Raw genomic sequence first — 18,586 nt, forward strand, 5'->3', positions numbered from 1 at the left:
GAAGTAGAAAGTAACCCAAATAAAAACATTAAGCAATAGTAAGATTGAATCAACCTCCTAGTCTGGTGTGGTTTAAAAAAATTAGGGTTATTTTTGTAATCTTGTGGTCCTTGCAAGCGCTCTTATGGCCTCGGCATTTTTATTGCCGAGGCTAATGTGCCATTTATGCATCTGCCTCGGCAATTGCCGATTGCCGAGGCTAATTTTGAAGACTGAATAATTGTTACTGCGGGCAATTTGATTGTAGGCTATGTATGTATGTATGTACATCAAAACATCAGATTTCAACATCAAAGCATCAGACAGTTTGCTCAAAACATCAGATGTGGTAACGTGGCTTTTGTTATTGCTGTCTTTTGTGACGTATTCTCGAGCAGTGTTTGCACTTTTGGTTATTTAAAAAAAAAAATGAAAATAAATGAAACATTGGACTTTGGGCCTTGCCAGCGCCCTTGAAAACATTTTTTTTTCGGTAATTTTTTTTGAAATGTATTCTTGAATGTCCGGTTTACGCATTTTAATGCTTAATTCCCGTTTGAAGTTTTATTTAGTAGGCCTTTAATCCTAACTCTGGCAACACCTGATTGTAACCATGGCATTAAGTTTGGAAAAATAGTCACTTCCTAACATAAGATACAGCCAAATAACAAAAACAAAGCACTGTAACTTCAAAGACTAATGGTGTGTACAAGGAGATAAGCAGATGATATCTTTTAGGAGTGATTGCTGTACAGTGTAAATATTTTAAGAAGCATTTTTATTCAACATAGCATCTTCTTACCAAAGTTTGATTTTATAGGTAACAAATTATAAATCATTCTTTTTGTTTTGGACTGTATGAGACTATACTGGTGAATTTCATTTATGTATAATATGTATATACATAACATAAGCAAATTAGCATGGATGCAACCTAATTCGTACCATGAACAATTCGTACCGTCAATTCGTACCCTGAAAGAATGGAAAAAAAAAGAAAAGCGGAAATTCGATCCATGTGCTATTTCGGCTTTTTTTAATGTTTTATTTCCTTTTTTCATATGGTACGAATTGTGGATCGGAGTTTCCACTTAACCCTAACAACAAAAAATTAAAAAAAGCCAAAATAGCACACAAATCGGAGTTTCCGCTTAACCCTAACAACAAAAATTTAAAAAAAGCCAAAATAGCACACAGATCGGAGTTTCCGCTTAGCCCTAACGCTAACTTGGATCGGAGCTTCCGCTTAACCTAACCGTAACAACAAAAAATTTAAAAAAAAATAGCACACGGATCGGAGTTTCCGCTTAACCCTAGCCCTAACAACAAAAAATTAAAAAAAGCCAAAATAGCACACAGATCGGAGTTTCCGCTTAACCCTAACTCTAACAACAAAAAAATTTAAAAATAGCTAAAATAGCACACAGATTGGAGTTTCCGCTTAACCCTAACTCGGATCGGAGCTTCCACTTAACCATAATCCTAACAAAAAAAGATTAATAAAAGCCAAAATAGCACACAGATCGGACTTTCCGCTTAACCCTAAACCTAACAAAAAAAAATTTAAAAAAGCGAAAATAGTACACGGATCGGAGTTTCCGCTTTACCCTAACTCTAACCCTAACTTTAAAATGTTTGCGGATACTCCGATTAGCGACTTCGGCTTTGTGCTATTTTTTCTCTCGATCTTTTCATGGTACCGTACGAATTGACGGTACGAATTGTTCATGGTACGAATTAGGTTGCACTCAAGTAGCATTGTGCCTTTTGTTGCTATTTGTAGGATATAACTCTTGTCATTGTCAGTACCGTAATATTATATATTTTAGTGTGAAATACACTGACACTGAGCTATGACAAGGTTGCAAATGATAAGCCACACTTATTCTGACATTTTGTTGAATCGCACATGATTGACTTAATGACTTCGTCAGTCAAGTCTAAGAAAAACATTGAGGTGTGCCGTGTGGGATCATTGTGTAAAACATACGGTAGTAATATTGCTGGACTGCAAGTACGGTACCGTAGATTTTGAATGACGAAGTACCATGAAAATTTTTTTATTAGTTTTCAACAGATATTACAACCTTGACGAACTGATAAGCATATTGCAACAATCTAGAATCAAAAATGGCAAAGTTAACTCAGTACCCAGAATGGAAACAACTTGAAAAGGATTTTGAAGCTTCAGGTGCCACGATCAAAATGAAAGAACTATTTGCATCTGATCCTGAAAGATTTAACAAATTTAGGTAGGTAAGTTACCCAATCTGGACATAGGCTAAAGTTAATTTAATTAGTAAGATAGTGGCTATAGACCTATATACTAGTTACCACAAAAATAAGCATTGTTTTCGAGACTGCTTTCATGGCTTCATAACAGGAGTACAAAGAGTTGCATAATTGATTGAGTTTTTATCCTCAGACTGGGTAAGCTTTGAGACATTAATTCCAGTGGCAGTATTTTACGAAAATTAATCGAACGACTACCCCTATATAAAATTTGTTTTGGGAGATTCGTCGTCCGATAAACTGTAGTTTTGATAAACAGTCGGTTGATGAATTGTCGCGTCACTGCATAATAGTACCAGTGTACACTGGGAAAGCTTCTTGCAGAGCTTAATCCTGGCTGTTTTCGCATACTTGTAGAGGCTTTGAAGCACTGACGTAGGCCCGGTCACCTAGATTGACAGAGTAAAGTTTTCGATTGTTGAAGTCTTATTGCCGGTGAATTAGTCCATCCATTAGATGCCGCTGAATAGAGAGCAGTCCTTATAACGTGCGTTGCTCAAGCACACACCCCGAGAGTCGAACCAGCGCGGTTTGATCTTGAAGCTTCTTCGTTCCAGAAGTCACGCGCTAACAAACTGAGCTACCGGAGCGGACTCTTCGGACATCTTCAGCTACACATGTTGTATTATATTATATTGTTGTATCTATCATGGAGCATCTTGTCTTGACATTGCTTCTTGATTTTAGTAGCCCAGTGTTTGTACTTTGTCTTTTTGCATTGTTTGGAATATGAAAAAGTTTGCAATATGAAAAAACTTTGTTTATTGCAAATAAATAGTATATAATTAAAATTGTGAAACTGATGTTCAAGCTATATGTTGTATGGAGCTTGGTCAATCAGTATCTGGTATTATATACGTAGCTTTAGTATAAAATTGTAGGTTGATCTTTTAGGTTTTAAATTTCTCACTTTGTCTCCAGTTATGCCGACTGAAAACCTACCAGGTTCGTTGTATTCTCTAACTTGCACTCGCAAATATTGCATGTGTTTTCAGCATTAAGCTCACTACCCCAGAAGGACGACTTCTGGTTGATTACTCTAAGAACCGAATCACGGAAACAATCAGAGAACATCTTCTTTCTTTGGTACCGTATATAATTTTACGATTTTGCAATATTTATGAAAATGTTATAGTTTGTTTGTATAAGAAGTATCGTGCTTGTACGAGGGCTTGTACCGTATGGTTGTATACGTATTGACTGCATGGCATAAAATAAGCCTTCAATTCACAAATTTGATTTGTTTTCTTGATCGATCTTGAACTCTTGCTCGGACAAGTGTACGGGCATTTCCTTAAGAAACGTTTTACTTGCTAACAAAACCTTCACTTATCAAACCGCATCAATGTATTGTTTACATTGCAGGCAAAGGCATGCGGAGTTGAATCAATGCGAAATAAGATGTTTAGTGGTGAAAAAATCAACTTCACTGAAGTGAGTTTAACTTGGTTGGAGGTTCTTATTTAGTTAAAACTTTGTTGGTAATGGTAGCCCATTTGCATGAATAAGAGTTATCATTATCCATTTAGGCATACCCGGCACCCAGGGGTCGATCTTAACTTTTTTTTCATTAGCCCACCGGACTAGTTGCTCCCCGTTTTCACTAGCCCGCACGATTTTTCACTAGTCCGACCAGTTTACTGACATTTCACTTGTCTGATGACGTATTAAGATAAGTGTTTTGGCTTAGACTGAAACTAACTAAAGTAAAGGCTTTTTCAGATTTCAGTACGCACAAGAGAGCAACAATACGCACAAAAACACTTTCTCGTACTGCAGACGCCAACAATGCAATTTTAAAACATTTCACTAGCCAATCGGACTAGTACTGCAACATTTATATTATATATATACTAGTCCGCGCAAATTTTCACAAGCCATTGGCTGGCGGACTAGCGTTAAGATCGAACTCTGGACAGCATACGCGGAAATAGTTATTCCAAACTACCCTGTCTTTCATCAAATGTGACAGTTCATGTTTCTGCACTCCAGTGTCTTGTTCTAATTGGTGGAAAACAGTTTTTGCTAGTCAAATCTTTTTTTTCTAATGTCGCAGTTTGGTTCTCAAAGAAGATGCAAATTTCCTGTTCACTTCTATAGCAGTGACTGGTGTTTACCCGAACCCGAAACTCTTTTTTGTTTTGCTTTTTTTTCCAATCCGAAGCCTGGGTTATAAAAACATGCGATTTAAAAGATGTGCGATTTGGCTCAGTTGAATGCAATTCGTAGTGTTCTTTATTTGCTTGCTACTTCGTCAATCGTCATAATGTATTCATCGCAATACGATTGTTGCGAAAGAAAAAACTTCGGTGCTTCTGTGCCTATTTTATGCACTCTCGCTCTGCAAGTATATACGTCACATGCTCTGCACATACGTCAACTGGAGAAGATCAAAGAATGATGTGAAGTCCTTGCTCCAATTGAAATATCTCTGGGCGTTGAGTATCTGTGCAAAGACAATGCAAATCTACTTTTGGCTGAAAAAGTAATCGTGTTTTCTCTGAATAAGATAAGAGACCAGGGTACAAAGATAAGTAGAGCCTTCAAGGTGAAGTTTGAGATAGGCAACACGGAACTGACACATTTGCTTAATTACTTGGATTACCTTGATAAGTATCAAAATTTATTTGGTTACAGAATCAGACGGCTAGAAATCGCAGCTTAAGCGAAACCTCTTTTGGAAAGACTTTATCTACAGCACTCTTCTGGTAATGTGAAAGAAGGTCAGATGATGTAATGTGAAGGAAGATGACGCAGTTGAACTCACTGAGGTCCCAGCTGAAGATGGCCAGGATAAGCAAACATCCAAGAACATGCCTCTGAATCTTCACGAGGAGTTTGCCTGATTTTTGGAGATTGAAAAACATGAAACTGTTTCAAAACAGGAAGAGAATCCAGAGATCATATCAGAAATTGTGAAAACGGAAATAGTCTTTTTGAAGCCACAAAAAAGGGACCCGAAAACCTTGAAAAACTGTAACATGTCTTTCTCACAATTATACCAACATCAGTAGAGCCAAAGAGGACTTTCTCAGCCATGAGCTGTTAATGACGAAACTGAGAAATAGAATGACTGACGAAAGTCTCGATACATTAATTTTCATGCGTCACTATTAAGCAAATCAGTGAAAAAGGAAAAGTGTGCTTTGTCAAAGCAAACAGAATAAACATTTCGTTAATAAAACACAAGATCTTTCATCGTACATATCGAGTCCATTATTGAGAGAAAAAAAATCGCTTTTCTTCAAAACCCGAAAACAAAGGATTTACCCGGTTATTTGCTGTCACAAGTGTCAAATACCCGAAACCCAGGTTTGAAAATTTGGCCCCGAATTGCAATCATTAGTTGCAATCATCTATCTGCTGTTAATCTTCGTTTTCTGAGAGCGTCTGCTACTATTCGGTGAGTCCGATTCGCAGAGTCCGATTTGGTAAGTTCCCTATTCGGTGAGAGCCTTTTTCGGAGAGTTCCCTATTCGGCGATTTTTTGAATTTTTTTTTTTAGATTGTCGGGTAACGTAGCCTAATTATCATTACCGCTTTTACATCGTTTTAACGTCGCTAAACGTTAAAACGTGCTTGAATTCGTCATGTCAGTTCAGCTCAGTTGTTTTTATTTGTGACCATCATATCAAAAACAATACACGTCAACATAGAAAAGGTCGAGAAAAAGGTAGAAGCGACAAAACGCGAACGTTAAAATGTGCTTGTGACCGAAGTAAGTTATTGAGTTGAAAAAAATTTGGCACAGTCGCAACACTTTTAGAAAAATTTAAAATATGAAGGGAAAATAAAAGAAAGAAGATGTTACAAACCAAAAAAATAAATCATGTTTATGTCTATAAGTTAGTACTTTTGAAAAGTTAAAATGATTAGTTTGGATCAACAAATGTGTGGCCTACAGGGTACCGTAACCTAGTTATCCCGACCAGCAAAAATTTGTTCCAAGAACCCAGTTAGCCTAACAGTTCATTCCGTTTTTACATCATTTTATTAACGTCGCTAAACGTTGAAATCGTGTAGAAAAGAGAACTTTTGCTGACTAGGATACGTTGATACGTTGCATTTTTAAGATTATGTTTTTCAAACACTGTTTTACTGATGCATACTTTAAACCTTTTAGTTTTGTCATCTTCTCCTTTTGTTGGTGTAAAATTCTTTATCGTTATCTACATGTTCGCGCCAGCAATGAAAAATAAAATTGAATTTGTATTCGAATCCTCAACTAGTATTAGAAAATTCCAAATCCAACGACGCCTTCTGCTTATTTAGAGAAATTTGTATTTTATTGCACAATATCGTTTCGTTTGCATTCCGACAAAGATAAATAAATTAAAATGATATTTAGCGAAAAAATTTTAAACTATTAAATTAAAATGTTTCTCAGTTTCAACGTACGGTATCCAAGTCAGCAAAAGTGCTCTTTTCTACACGATTTTCTGCTGGTCGGGATAACTAGGCTACGGTATTTCAACATTTAGCGATGTTAAAACGATAGGCCACACATCTGGTTATCTGTTATTTTTTTGTTTGTAACATCTTCTTTTTTTAGTTCTTATATCTTTCAATTTTATTTCATTTCATTTTCTTTCATTATATCTTTCTTTTCATCTTATTTCCTTCATATCTTAATTTTTGCTGAAGGTGTTGCGACCGTGCCAAATTTCTTTCAACTCAATAACTTACTTCGGTCACAAGCACATTTTAACGTTCGCGTTTTGTCGCTTTTAATTGTTCAAACATTTTATTTCTATTTTTTTCTGCACGATTTCAACGTTTAGCGATGTAAAAAAGACAATGATAATTAGGCTACGGTGGTACCCAATAATTAAAAAAAAAAAATTAAAAAATCGCCGAATAGGGAACTCTCCGTAAAAGGCTCTCACCGAATAGGGAACTCACCAAATCGAACTCACCGAAACGGGCCATTCCGTCAACAAGAGGTGGCAAGTCACCATAGATGATTTTATGAATAAAGTGCTTTGCACTGTGCTTACACTGCACAAAGCTAAGCCAGTTTTCACAAGTTCTATCATAAGTTCATTAATCATTATTCTATGACATTACCGTATATCGAGCGAAAAACTATGACAGTAGAAAAAGAGGTTGGCAGACAATTAGAACAGGACACTGGACTACAAAAACATTAACTGCCAAATTTGATGAGGAACATGATGAAATGTATATACAGTATATATGGAAGAACTGTGTTGGTATCCTGGTACGCCGGAATGGATGATAATGATAAAAACAATACCAGCAGCAAATATTTCTTTTCATTAACGTACCATCACGTTGAAGTAAGAGTTGCATTCCAGAATTTGTTAGTTTTGGTCCACCATTGAAGTTGTTCATTATTTTAACATGTATTCTCAAGCTTGTTTTAAAAATTACCTCGCTGTCGATTTCTTCTTCAGGACCGAGCAGTTCTTCACATTGCGCTTCGCAATAAATCAAACAAACCAATCATGGTCGATGGGCGCAACGTCATGGACGATGTGAACGAAGTTCTTGCGAGAATGAAAAAGTTTACGAATGTGAGAACATTATTCCTCGTTGGTTTTATTAAGATAACGACGCTAATATTAATCTATCGTTACCACCTTGTTAGTGCATGTCACTTATGACAAACCTTTCTGAAAGTCTTCGTTTTTTTTTTCTGGCAGTTTTCTGCTGTCCTGTTCGACATCGCTTCTCTTTAAATCACAAATCTGGTGTCACAGCAATGTGAACGTTTTTCTTAATTCGTATCAACATTGACCTATACTGGATTGCGAGGAAACACAATGCTTTGTATGATCCTGAAATTGTGTCCTTGGCGTTTCATTCAGAAAGCATTTGTTCCAATTGGAACAAAATGTAATGTTTTGTTTTTCTACAATTTGTGTTGATGTTCTGTTCTACACTTTGTTGTTTTACAGTTGAAATGCAAGAATAAGTAACTAAGTTCCCATTCGTTGATTCACTGGCAGACGTGGTATAAATTTTCGACTTGAAATGTCTGGTACACATACATCCTGTATTGTGTTGCACTGATATTTTGCACAAAAGCAGCTAATACTTTGCGTGAATGAAATGTTGCAGTCTGTACGTGATGGCTCCTGGAAAGGCTGCACTGGCAAAGCGATAACCGACGTCGTTAACATTGGGATAGGCGGCTCAGACTTGGTGAGGATAAGTTGGTTTGATGGTATCTATCATTGGTTGCTTGCCGTTGCCATACTTTCTGAGTTGTTGTAACAGCAATCAGACCGTTGCTCGCAACAGGATATGTAAGCATATCACGAAATGTGGTTTTCAATTTAATACTTCTTCTGCACGTGTCTTATGTGCTGTATACTATAGCGCCGACCCGTATTTACAGCATTATAACGTAATATGTTTTATTATATCATAATAGACTGAGAATATTCTGAATAGAACATATTCCACCAATAATTTATATGATTTTGTTTAATTTCTGTTAATCTCCAGTTACATGCGAACGCTTTCATTTAATGTCGTCATAGAAGTCATGAAAGCAAACATTGATTTGTGTTTCTTAACTTCTAAGCTCTTTGTTTGATGTTTTCAATATAAATGACTTCTCTTTATTGCAATCTGCTTCAGGGTCCCTACATGGTGACGGAGGCATTGAAGCCATACTCAAAGGGTGGACCTAAGGTTCACTTCGTGTCCAACATTGATGGCACTCACCTACAGACCACGCTTGATAAGCTCAACTACGAGACCTCGATGTTCATAATCGCTTCCAAGGTCACTGGCGTGTTCTTTGATTCAATGGTTTCCATTGTTGCTTTGCTACACTTCTAGTGCAGAATTGACGCGTCATGTTGTAAACCATACGGAAGTCTTATAGTTTCGGTACATCTGAAGTTGAAATTAAAACAGATGTCTAAAATACTTCTTTTCATTGTAAATCAATTTGATTTCACAGTTGGTTTGTTTCTACTCGTAGTCACGTAGTGGAACTACTTTTGCAATTTGTGACTTCAGCCATGGCATTTTGACTTCATCAAATGCCGATAGTGAAAGTAGAGTCGAGTTGCTCGTTTAGTAATTCCCTGGTCATCGATAAAAGCGAGCGACTTCCGATTCAAGCTTTGGCATGAAATTACTTTACAGAGAAATTGCTCTACTTCTGTACACAAGCTAATCACTATCACATTACCGTGCGTTATTTTTATATTAAACTAACGTAAGAACAAAGTAAGCGCATTGATGCGTCGGAGGAAAGTGGATTGTTTACACATTATCGAAAATACTGGTTGGATGCGCTTTATTATTTCCTTCCAGCGAGTTAGTCATTATCTCTATTCCGGGTTTTGTTATTCATGATTTGAAGCTTGCCTGATCACTGCTAAGCCGCGTGAATGATCATTTTATACGAAAATATCTATGCTTGGCATTTCAACTCGCATTTCGAAGAAAGCAGTCTACGATTGTGATTTAACAATTGCAGACCTTCACGACACAAGAGACGATTACAAACGCAACTTCGGCCCGAACATGGTTTCTAGAAGGTTCCAAGGACCCAGCAACAGTCGCTAAGCACTTTGCTGCTTTGTCGACGAATGCCGCTAAAGTATCCGAGTTTGGAATTGACGTCAAGAATATGTTTGGTTTCTGGGACGTAAGTTGTGACGATGGCTCCCATTGTTAATTGATACTGATAGCGCATCAATCCACTATAATGACCACTCGATAGACTGTGGCTTTCAATCATTTATTCAGCACAAAAGCTGGACGACTTTGACACTCACAGATTACTTTGGCTGTTCCAACCTCAACGCACCTGACTGGTCGGGCAGACAGCAAATGAACCAGACGTTGAATCAATGTAAAAAGTGGTTGATTTGTTGTCTGGGTATCTGCATTGATCATATGCGGAATGGCCTGTTTCGGCGAGTCCGATTCGGCGAGTCCGATTCGACTAGTCCGATTCGGCGAGTTCCCTATTCGGCGAGAGCCTTTTTCGGCGAGTACCCTATTCGGCGAGTTTTTGAAATTTTTAAAATGAAATTATCGGGTACCATAGCCTAATTACAATTGCCGTTTTTACATCGTTTTAACATCGCTAAACGTTGAAATCGTGCAGAAAGGAATAAAAATAAATGTTTGAACTATTAAATTAAAATTCGTCATGTCAGTTCAGTTATTTTTATTTTTGACCATCATATCAAAAACAATACACGTCAACATAGCAAAGGTCGAGAAAAAGGTAGAAGCGACAAAACGCGAAGTTAAAACGTGCTTGTGACCGAAGTAAGTTATTGAGTTGAAAGAAATTTGGCACGGTCGCAACACCTTCAGAAAAATTTAAGATATGAAGGGAAAATAAAACAAAGAAAATGTTACAAAAAAAATCATGTTTATGTCTATGATATAAGTTAGTACTTTTGAATAGTTAAAATGATTAGTTTGGATCAACAAATGTGTGACCTACAGCTTAGATTGAAAGGAAATTATCGGGTACCGTAGCCTAGTTATCCCGACCAGCAAAAATTTGTTCCAAGAACCCAGTTAGCCTAACAGTTCATTTTTACATTGTAGTAACAGAATAAAAAGGCTAACCAAATGTGTGGCCTATCGTTTTAACGTCGCTAAACGTTGAAATCGTGTAGAAAAGAGAACTTTGCTGACTAGGATACGTTGAAACTGAAAAACATTCACAGAAGCCCTACGATACGTTGCATTTTTAAGATAATGTATTCAGACGTTGAATCAATGTACAAATGAAATGTTATGCTAAATGGGTTCTTGGAACAATTCGAAAGGCTTCTGTGAATGTTTCTCAGCTTCAACGTATCCTAGTCAGCAAAGTTCTCTTTTCTACACGATTTCAACATTTAGCGACGTTAAAACGATGTAAAAACGGCAATTTTTGCTAGTCGGGATAACTGGGCTACGGCACCCGATAATTTCCTTTCAATCCAAGCTGTAGGCGGCCTACAGTAGGCCACACATTTGGTTAGCCTTTTTATTCTGTTACTACAATGTAAAAATGAACTGTTAGGCTAACTGGGTTCTTGGAACAAATCGAAAGGCTTCTGTGAATGTTTCTCAGTTTCAAAGTATCCTAGTCAGCAAAAGCTCCCTTTTCTACACGATTTCAACGTTTAGCGACGTTAACACGATAGGCCACACATTTGGTTAGCCTTTTCATTCTGTTACTACAAAGTAAAAATGAACTGTGTTCTTGGAACAAATTTTTGCTGGTCGGGATAACTAGGCTACGGTACCCGATAATTTCCTTTCAATCCAAGCTGTAGGCCACACATTTGTTGATCCAAACTAATCATTTTAACTATTCAAAAGTACTAACTTATAGACATAAACAAATTTTTTTTTTTGTTGTAACATTTTCTTTATTTTATTTTCCCTTCATATCTTAAATTTTTCTGAAGGTGTTGCGACCGTGCCAAATTTCTTTCCATAGGCGCCGACTTTTCAAAAAACCTTGGGGGGCGAGAAAGGTGATGACGTCATAACCACAACGCTATTTTACTCAATTAAAATAGTCTTTGATTAAGCTTAGTGTCTTGTTTATATTAACAAATAGGTCGCAAACCGAATTTATTAGAAGCGCTGCTTGAAAGGATTAGTTTTATGCATGCAGTATGCCTAGTCGTAAAAATTTTGATATTGTTAGCTCATAATTGGAACAGTTGGAAAACAAGCCGATTCATTTCCCATTCATGCGAGTGAATAACAACGATCAAGACAGTGAAGTTATCGAAATAAAACGCAAAAAATCATGATCTCAAGCAGAGTGAAAACCCGCTATCAGTTTTATTAACCTCGTTTCGCTAATTACTTTCAAAGCGTTGACAACGGCGAAGTGTTTTCTCTTCTGTTTTTTATCGAAAGTCTTTATAGTCTTTTATTGAATACAGTAGGCTATACTCGAGTAAAGGTCGAGATGTTCGCAAGTGATTTTCACCTCAAAAAGACAAGTTCAACTAACACGGGACAAGCTGTTGTCTCCAGCTCGGCAATTTTCAAAATGAACGCACTAAAAATCATTGTCGACGTAGATTACGGAGTGTGAAATCGCGTCGGCCTAAAAGTTGCGTGTAGGATATAATCGTTCTTATTATAACGTAACATTCCATGATCGTTGAAGTCGACGTCAAACCTTAGCGGCCGCATAAAACAATGATGTCAGGTTGGCTAGGTGATAATAGCGGTAAGAGACGTCGTTAATGCAGGCAATATCTGCGACCAAGACCATTAAACACCTTTTCTTTTATCGGTTTTCGATTTAATTCTCACACATTGCGAACAAAACAATGCGTTCTGTTGAATCATAATTGATCTCACAGCGGGAGACCTCGTTGAAAATACCGCGTCTAATTTAGCTGGTTTACTTAATATTGCCGTGAATAGTTACGTGACTATTCCAGCAGCGTAAGGTATTCTACGATCTACTTTGAAATTTCCATACCGTATGAGAAAGCCATGCGATCAGCTGCTGTTTTGCGGGCAAGAGCAACGTAGGCTTTTCTTGCTTTCGGCATTCTTTAAGTCCGTTTAAATTATCTAAATCTCTTTCACGAAGTGTTTTATCTTTGAAACACCACTTGTCATCACCATTTTTGTTGCCCTTCAACCATAAATTTACGGGGGCGCCGGCCCCCGGAAGTCGGCGCGTATGTTTCTTTCAACTCAATAACTTACTTCGGTCACAAGCACGTTTCAACGTTCGTGTTTTGTCGCTTCTACCTTTTTCTACACCTTTGCTATGTTGACGTGTATTGTTTTTCATATGATGGTCAGAAATAAAAACAACTGAACTGACATGACGAATTGTAATTTAATAGTTTAAACATTTTATTTTTATTCCTTTCTGCACGATTTCAACGTTTAGCGACGTTAAAACGATGTAAAAACGGCAATTGTAATTAGGCTACGGCATCCGATAATTTCCTTTAACAAATTTCAAAAACTCGCCGAATAGGGCACTCGCCGAAAAAGGCTCTCGCCGAATAGGGAACTCGCCGAATCGGACTAGTCGAATCGGACTCGCCGAATCGGACTCGCCGAATAGTAGCAGACCCGATCATATGACCTACAATGATGTTCGTTTTGCTATTGCATGCCCAGCCCACCAACTCATGTTACTTGAAGTTAAGTGGTGCGATAAAGTAAGATGCGTTTGGTAAATTATCGTAAAAATGTTAAGTTGAATTCTCTCATTCAACCTAGAGCAAACAGACGCAAGGTCAAAGCGATTGTCGCCTATCTACAGCTCAGGAATGCTTCCTCGACACCTATTTGTTAACTTCTTCAAGAATCCATCGTTAAGCGACGTTGCTTCAACGTACAAAAGTGATGAGCGAGAATGTACTGACATGTGCTCCCAGACTACAAAATCCGTTATTTTACATTGATTCAACGTCTGCAGACGACTGACAACATCCAACTTCATCTGTTTCATGTAGCTGGATGTGCTACATTATTTAAACTTGCCTCGTTTATATCGAGTTGGGGCGACCGTAGCATCAAATGCAGTGGATTCGAGTTCATTTAAATAATCTACGTTTTTGTCGCCTGGTCAGCAAATCCATTTCAACACTCGCATACAACATCGAAAGCGCTTTAGCAATCTAGTTTTCTACGTGTGTGATTTAATTGCGACGTGGTATCAATGATGGTATCTATCTCAATGGTGGTATCTATTTCCAAGTTTTTTTTTTTATTATTTCGATCAGAGCTGTGGAGTAGAGTCGGCAAAAATGTACGATTTCGACTCTTCGGTTTATTATTGGCCGACTTCGGCTTCAGTGTTGCCAGATGTTCTTTTTATTTAATTTCACTGAAATTGTGATCGAAATTGAAATGACAACTTTCACAAAAACTGACAAGAACAAACACTTCTTTTTTCTGGTGAAGATTTCGAGCGCAATACGGAGAACACGAAAAACTATTTTGATAACAGATTGCAAAAATAAAATTTGTTCATCTTGTTGTGTGCAGCCGAAGTTGGCCTTTTTTAATGAGTCCGACTCAGGACATGCCAAAATCCATAGCCTTGGTTTCGATGTTGTTACAACATCGCCTATAACTCGTGTTGGAGCTGTAGGTAATGGGCGATTATATTGTTGCAGTGGGTTGGAGGGAGATATTCTCTTTGGTCGGCAATCGGCCTGTCTATCGCCTTGAACATCGGTAAGATGCTTTGTTCTGCCTTCTCTATTAGTTTTCGTTACTGATTCTATTTATTAATATCTTTATTTTTTATTGGGATTCTCACGAAGACAGCTGTCAAGTCATGATGCTAGTTCCATACTAGTTAGTATTTCGTGCGTTTTGTATAATGTTTATCACTAATGTGCAGTTTGTGCACTTTGATATTCTGGTGAAGGTTTAGAGATATGGAATAGCACTGGTCGACACAATTTTCGGTGCAACAAGATAAGAGGGGTTAGGGTGGTTTTCGAGGGTGGAGAATTCGAAACTGAACTCTGTTTTTTTTTTTTCAAATCAAGTCTGTTTATTTCACTACAGCCATCACACGTCAATGCTTGATACGGGAAAACGAACCTTATTTTCAAACTCAGTAAATTTACCCTAAAAACAATCTTTTTGTTCTTGCACGAGAAGGTTGGTTTCAAACTCTTGACCTGTGTATTGTGTAATTCATACGACTTTTATTGATTTTGCGAAGGTTTCGACAACTTTGATGCCTTGCAAAGTGGGGCCCACTACATGGATCAGCACTTCCTCCAGGCCCCTCTTGACCAGAATGTGCCTGTGATCCTGGCTGTGCTCGGCGTATGGTACAACAACTTTTACGGAGCTCAGAGTCATGCTCTGCTACCATACGACCAGTATATGCACAGATTCGCTGCTTATTTCCAACAAGTAAGAATAACAGAGCTTTGGCGGAGATTTCACTTTGTTGTACTACAGTCTTAACTGAGTAACGTCGTAGGGTTTAAAACGTGAGAAAGTTTTTTTACTTGCTTTCTTTTATTTTAGTTACTTTTTGGAATGAAACAAAACACTATACTTATCATACTAAAAACTATATTTAACCCATTGACATTACTCAGTTTTATAAATAAGAATCTGTAGCAACCCACTAGCAAGCAGTGCGGCTGATCCAGAGATAGATTTGCGTTGTATCGTGTGCTTAGATTGATTGCATAATGCACGCCGATGAGAAATGTGGCGGTTTGAGTATTGCACAGTGCAGATAATGTTGCGTTTTTATGATAGATGTACAACTTTGTGAATGCTCCCATTAGGAAAGGATTTCTTGATGCTGCTGACCCCAAGACATTCTCCACTAAACTTAGTCACATTCAGCGTATGAGTTGTAATGCTGTATGTCGCTTTTCATACATGCCATCGAACCATGTTTTTTTTCATCTGTTTAGTTTTTGCAACAAATATAAATGCGATTGCGTTCTAACAATGGATTTTAACGTTGCTCCATCATGTCTGCTTTAACGCATGTTATTGTCGAGTTCCGTTATTGATCGTTTGATTCCACAATTTCAGGGGGACATGGAATCCAATGGGAAGTATGTGACTCGATCGGGGGCTAAAGTCGATTATTCCACTGGGCCCGTGGTATGGGGCGAACCTGGGACTAACGGCCAACACGCCTTCTACCAGCTCATCCACCAGGGAACCAAGATCGTACCCGCCGACTTTATAACGTCCGCTCATACCCATAACCCCATATCTAAAGGGAAGCACCACACGGTGGGTTGGCTTGCTCAAAAGTGGATAACTTACTAAGTGATTAACTGGTTACATTAACTTAAAGCGTGACTTCATCAAACATAAATGACTAACTTTTCGAGCTTGCTTTATTTCTTTTGTCAGCTGCGATTAAACGCGTGGTTTGCTGCAGAGGGCAAATGTGAACTCTCTGCACATGCTCCAAACATCGTGTCAACCCAGCAATGGTAACTGGATACTACACATCATGTTTCTCCTCCCCTAGTTTAACCTGTAGTGTGGCTCGTGCTGTATTCTTGGAAAATATTTATAAATTTGTTTTGAATTTGTCGAATGGGGTGATATTTGCTGTGAGTGAGGTTTGAACCATTGACACAGGCCCTGCCACCGAGGTTGATCGTTGAAAGCTTCCGCTTGTAATTGACGTATTGTTTGTATTTGGTGTGTTGTCCAATCTTCAATCATATCATCAGACTATTGTGTAGATTCTTTTGGCAAACTTCCTCGCCCAGACAGAAGCGTTGATGATCGGGAAGACAAAAGATCAGGTCCTGGATGAGTTGAAGAAGGCAGGAACCTCTGATGAAGCGATTCAAAAGATTCTGCCTCATAAGGTAACCGGTTCTTCCATCATCCGGCCTGTTATCTACAATATGAGCAAATCTAGATTTCTAGTCAAGTTGTTGAAAGCAATCTTCACCTTTATTATTTTTAATCGATTTCGTAAAGTTGATGACATTCTTGGATTCATTCAGGTCTTCGAAGGCAATCGGCCAACTAACTCCATAGTTTACCCCAAGTTGACCCCTTTCATGTTGGGGCTCCTTGTTGCCATGTACGAGCATAAGATCTTCACCCAGGGTGTAATCTGGGATATCAATTCCTATGATCAGTGGGGGTGAGTCGGAAGTGCTTCATGCTAGAAAAGTATCTCAGTTTGTTTTATCGCTTCTCAATCATCCATAACATAATTGTGTCGCCGAACCACTGAGAAGCGATAAAACACCAACGCCAAAGCTAAAGACCATACACAGTTAATGTTCAATGAGAGATTATTGAAAAGCTACAACTAATATCGACTGTATTTGAAAGTATGCTTAGTTTTCATTTCAAATTATACTGTAGCAATTGCAGAAATAGCAAATAACACTAAATATATCATAATGGAGCTTGAATGACATCGCCAAAATGTTAGTCGTCACTGGCAACCCTGTTTCACGCCTGACAATTGCGATTGCTGACTCGTGCTGATGCTGTGCATGAAATTCTTTGTAGTTGCTTTATGTCTGATCACAACTCGTTCTAATCCTGGGACGTTCGCAGGGTTGAACTTGGAAAGCAACTTGCCAAAGTCATCGAACCGGAACTGAGAGCTCCTGGCAATCTGACGTCACACGATTCATCCACCAATGGTTTGGCCAATTTCTTGAAAGGCAGCAAGTGACGTCACCGAGCAGTATTAACCTGAATCTTTTCGTTTTGTTATCACGTTGTATTTGAATTAACCGGGATTGCAACACTATGATACCTCGCCAATGCGGCTTACAATAACAAAGTCGTTTTGGTGAGTCCTTTGTTTCTAGGAAAGTTTTAACGACCTGAGCTAGATTGGATCCTCACAGACCGTTGTGGGACTTATTTGCACTCAACTGCTTGTGAAATAAAACCTAGTAACAATTATGCAAAAGTATTTTCTTTGCTGATCAAAAAAACAAGCATGCCAGGCTTCATCATTTTGAGCCATAGAAGCTGGTTCATTGATGTCAACATTTGTAAAGATTTGTGTTGCATGTAGCAAAGAGCATGATAACCGCCTTGTAATTTTTGTCTTATAATATATATACACAGTATAATATAATCCCGTTAATCAGAAAGTTGTCTTGAAAGAAGTTTGTTTTGAAGATGTGGTTGTCGCTGTGACATAGCGGCGCCGTTTGGGACGTCATTTGCACGAGCAGCATACCGATGTACTGATGCATCGGTTTTATGCACTTGAATGAAATTTATTCTGCGATGAAATTTTCTATTGCAGTTACACTGTTGAAATAAAAGCAAGAAAAACGTTTCTGGTCGTCGTACTGATACTTTAGGCCACTCCGAGCATCGAATGCTGTCACTATCTTTGCATTAGGTTCTCAACAACATTTGTTTTCGTGCATCGCTATGACGTCATACCTGTCTGCTCTCAAGTCGCGTACAAAGCTGCATGATGTTGACTAGGGCTAGGATTTTACGATTAATTATATTTTTTGACGAGGGCTTGATCTCTGGTCCAGCACTATTGTAAACTAACGGTTTCCAAACTGGGGTCCTCACAGCGGGAGCTTCAAAGGGTCGGCAGAAGAAGAACTCGTGTGTTTTTAAGAGTTTTGATATTAATATGTGTTTCATATTTTTACCATTTTCAAAAAGCCTGGCTTCTGATGTGATGAGGTTTTCTGTAATAACTCGACGCCCAAAAATTTAGCTTATTGTGACGTCATAAAGATGCGGTGCAAGCCTCTTGAAGTTTGGAATATCTCAGTTTTCACGTATTTCGAAAACTACTTATTGTAAAGTGACTAAATTGGTAGAAAAATAATGCGAATATGCGCAGAGGAGATTGTTTCCTACAACCACT

The 18,586-nt window shown here is 38.1% G+C and overlaps 1 protein-coding gene across 1 annotated transcript; it reads left to right on the forward strand.

Moving 5' to 3' along the window:
- Positions 1-2,046: 2,046 nt before the first annotated feature.
- On the forward strand, positions 2,047-18,031 carry LOC145769275 (glucose-6-phosphate isomerase-like). Its single transcript, XM_082580861.1, has 13 exons — positions 2,047-2,231; positions 3,267-3,357; positions 3,637-3,705; positions 7,689-7,808; positions 8,356-8,439; positions 8,881-9,027; positions 9,734-9,904; positions 14,382-14,442; positions 14,942-15,138; positions 15,781-15,987; positions 16,452-16,580; positions 16,722-16,864; positions 17,290-18,031. Exons 1-13 carry the CDS (start codon positions 2,110-2,112, stop codon positions 17,408-17,410), a joined length of 1,662 nt encoding a protein of 553 aa, XP_082436987.1. The 5' UTR covers positions 2,047-2,109; the 3' UTR covers positions 17,411-18,031.
- The last annotated feature ends 555 nt before the right edge of the window (positions 18,032-18,586 follow it).

Source organism: Aplidium turbinatum, chromosome 4, assembly GCF_918807975.1.
Source record: "Aplidium turbinatum chromosome 4, kaAplTurb1.1, whole genome shotgun sequence".
NCBI lineage: Eukaryota > Metazoa > Chordata > Ascidiacea > Aplousobranchia > Polyclinidae > Aplidium > Aplidium turbinatum.

Excerpts from the sequence above, each read along its gene's own strand:
- LOC145769275 (XM_082580861.1), top strand. The coding sequence starts at position 2,110 with ATGGCAAAGTTAACTCAGTACCCAGAATGGAAACAACTTGAAAAGGAT. Across the intron at positions 2,232-3,266 it reads GAAAGATTTAACAAATTTAG|CATTAAGCTCACTACCCCAG; the intron begins GTAGGTAAGTTA and ends ATGTGTTTTCAG. Across the intron at positions 16,581-16,721 it reads AAAAGATTCTGCCTCATAAG|GTCTTCGAAGGCAATCGGCC; the intron begins GTAACCGGTTCT and ends GGATTCATTCAG.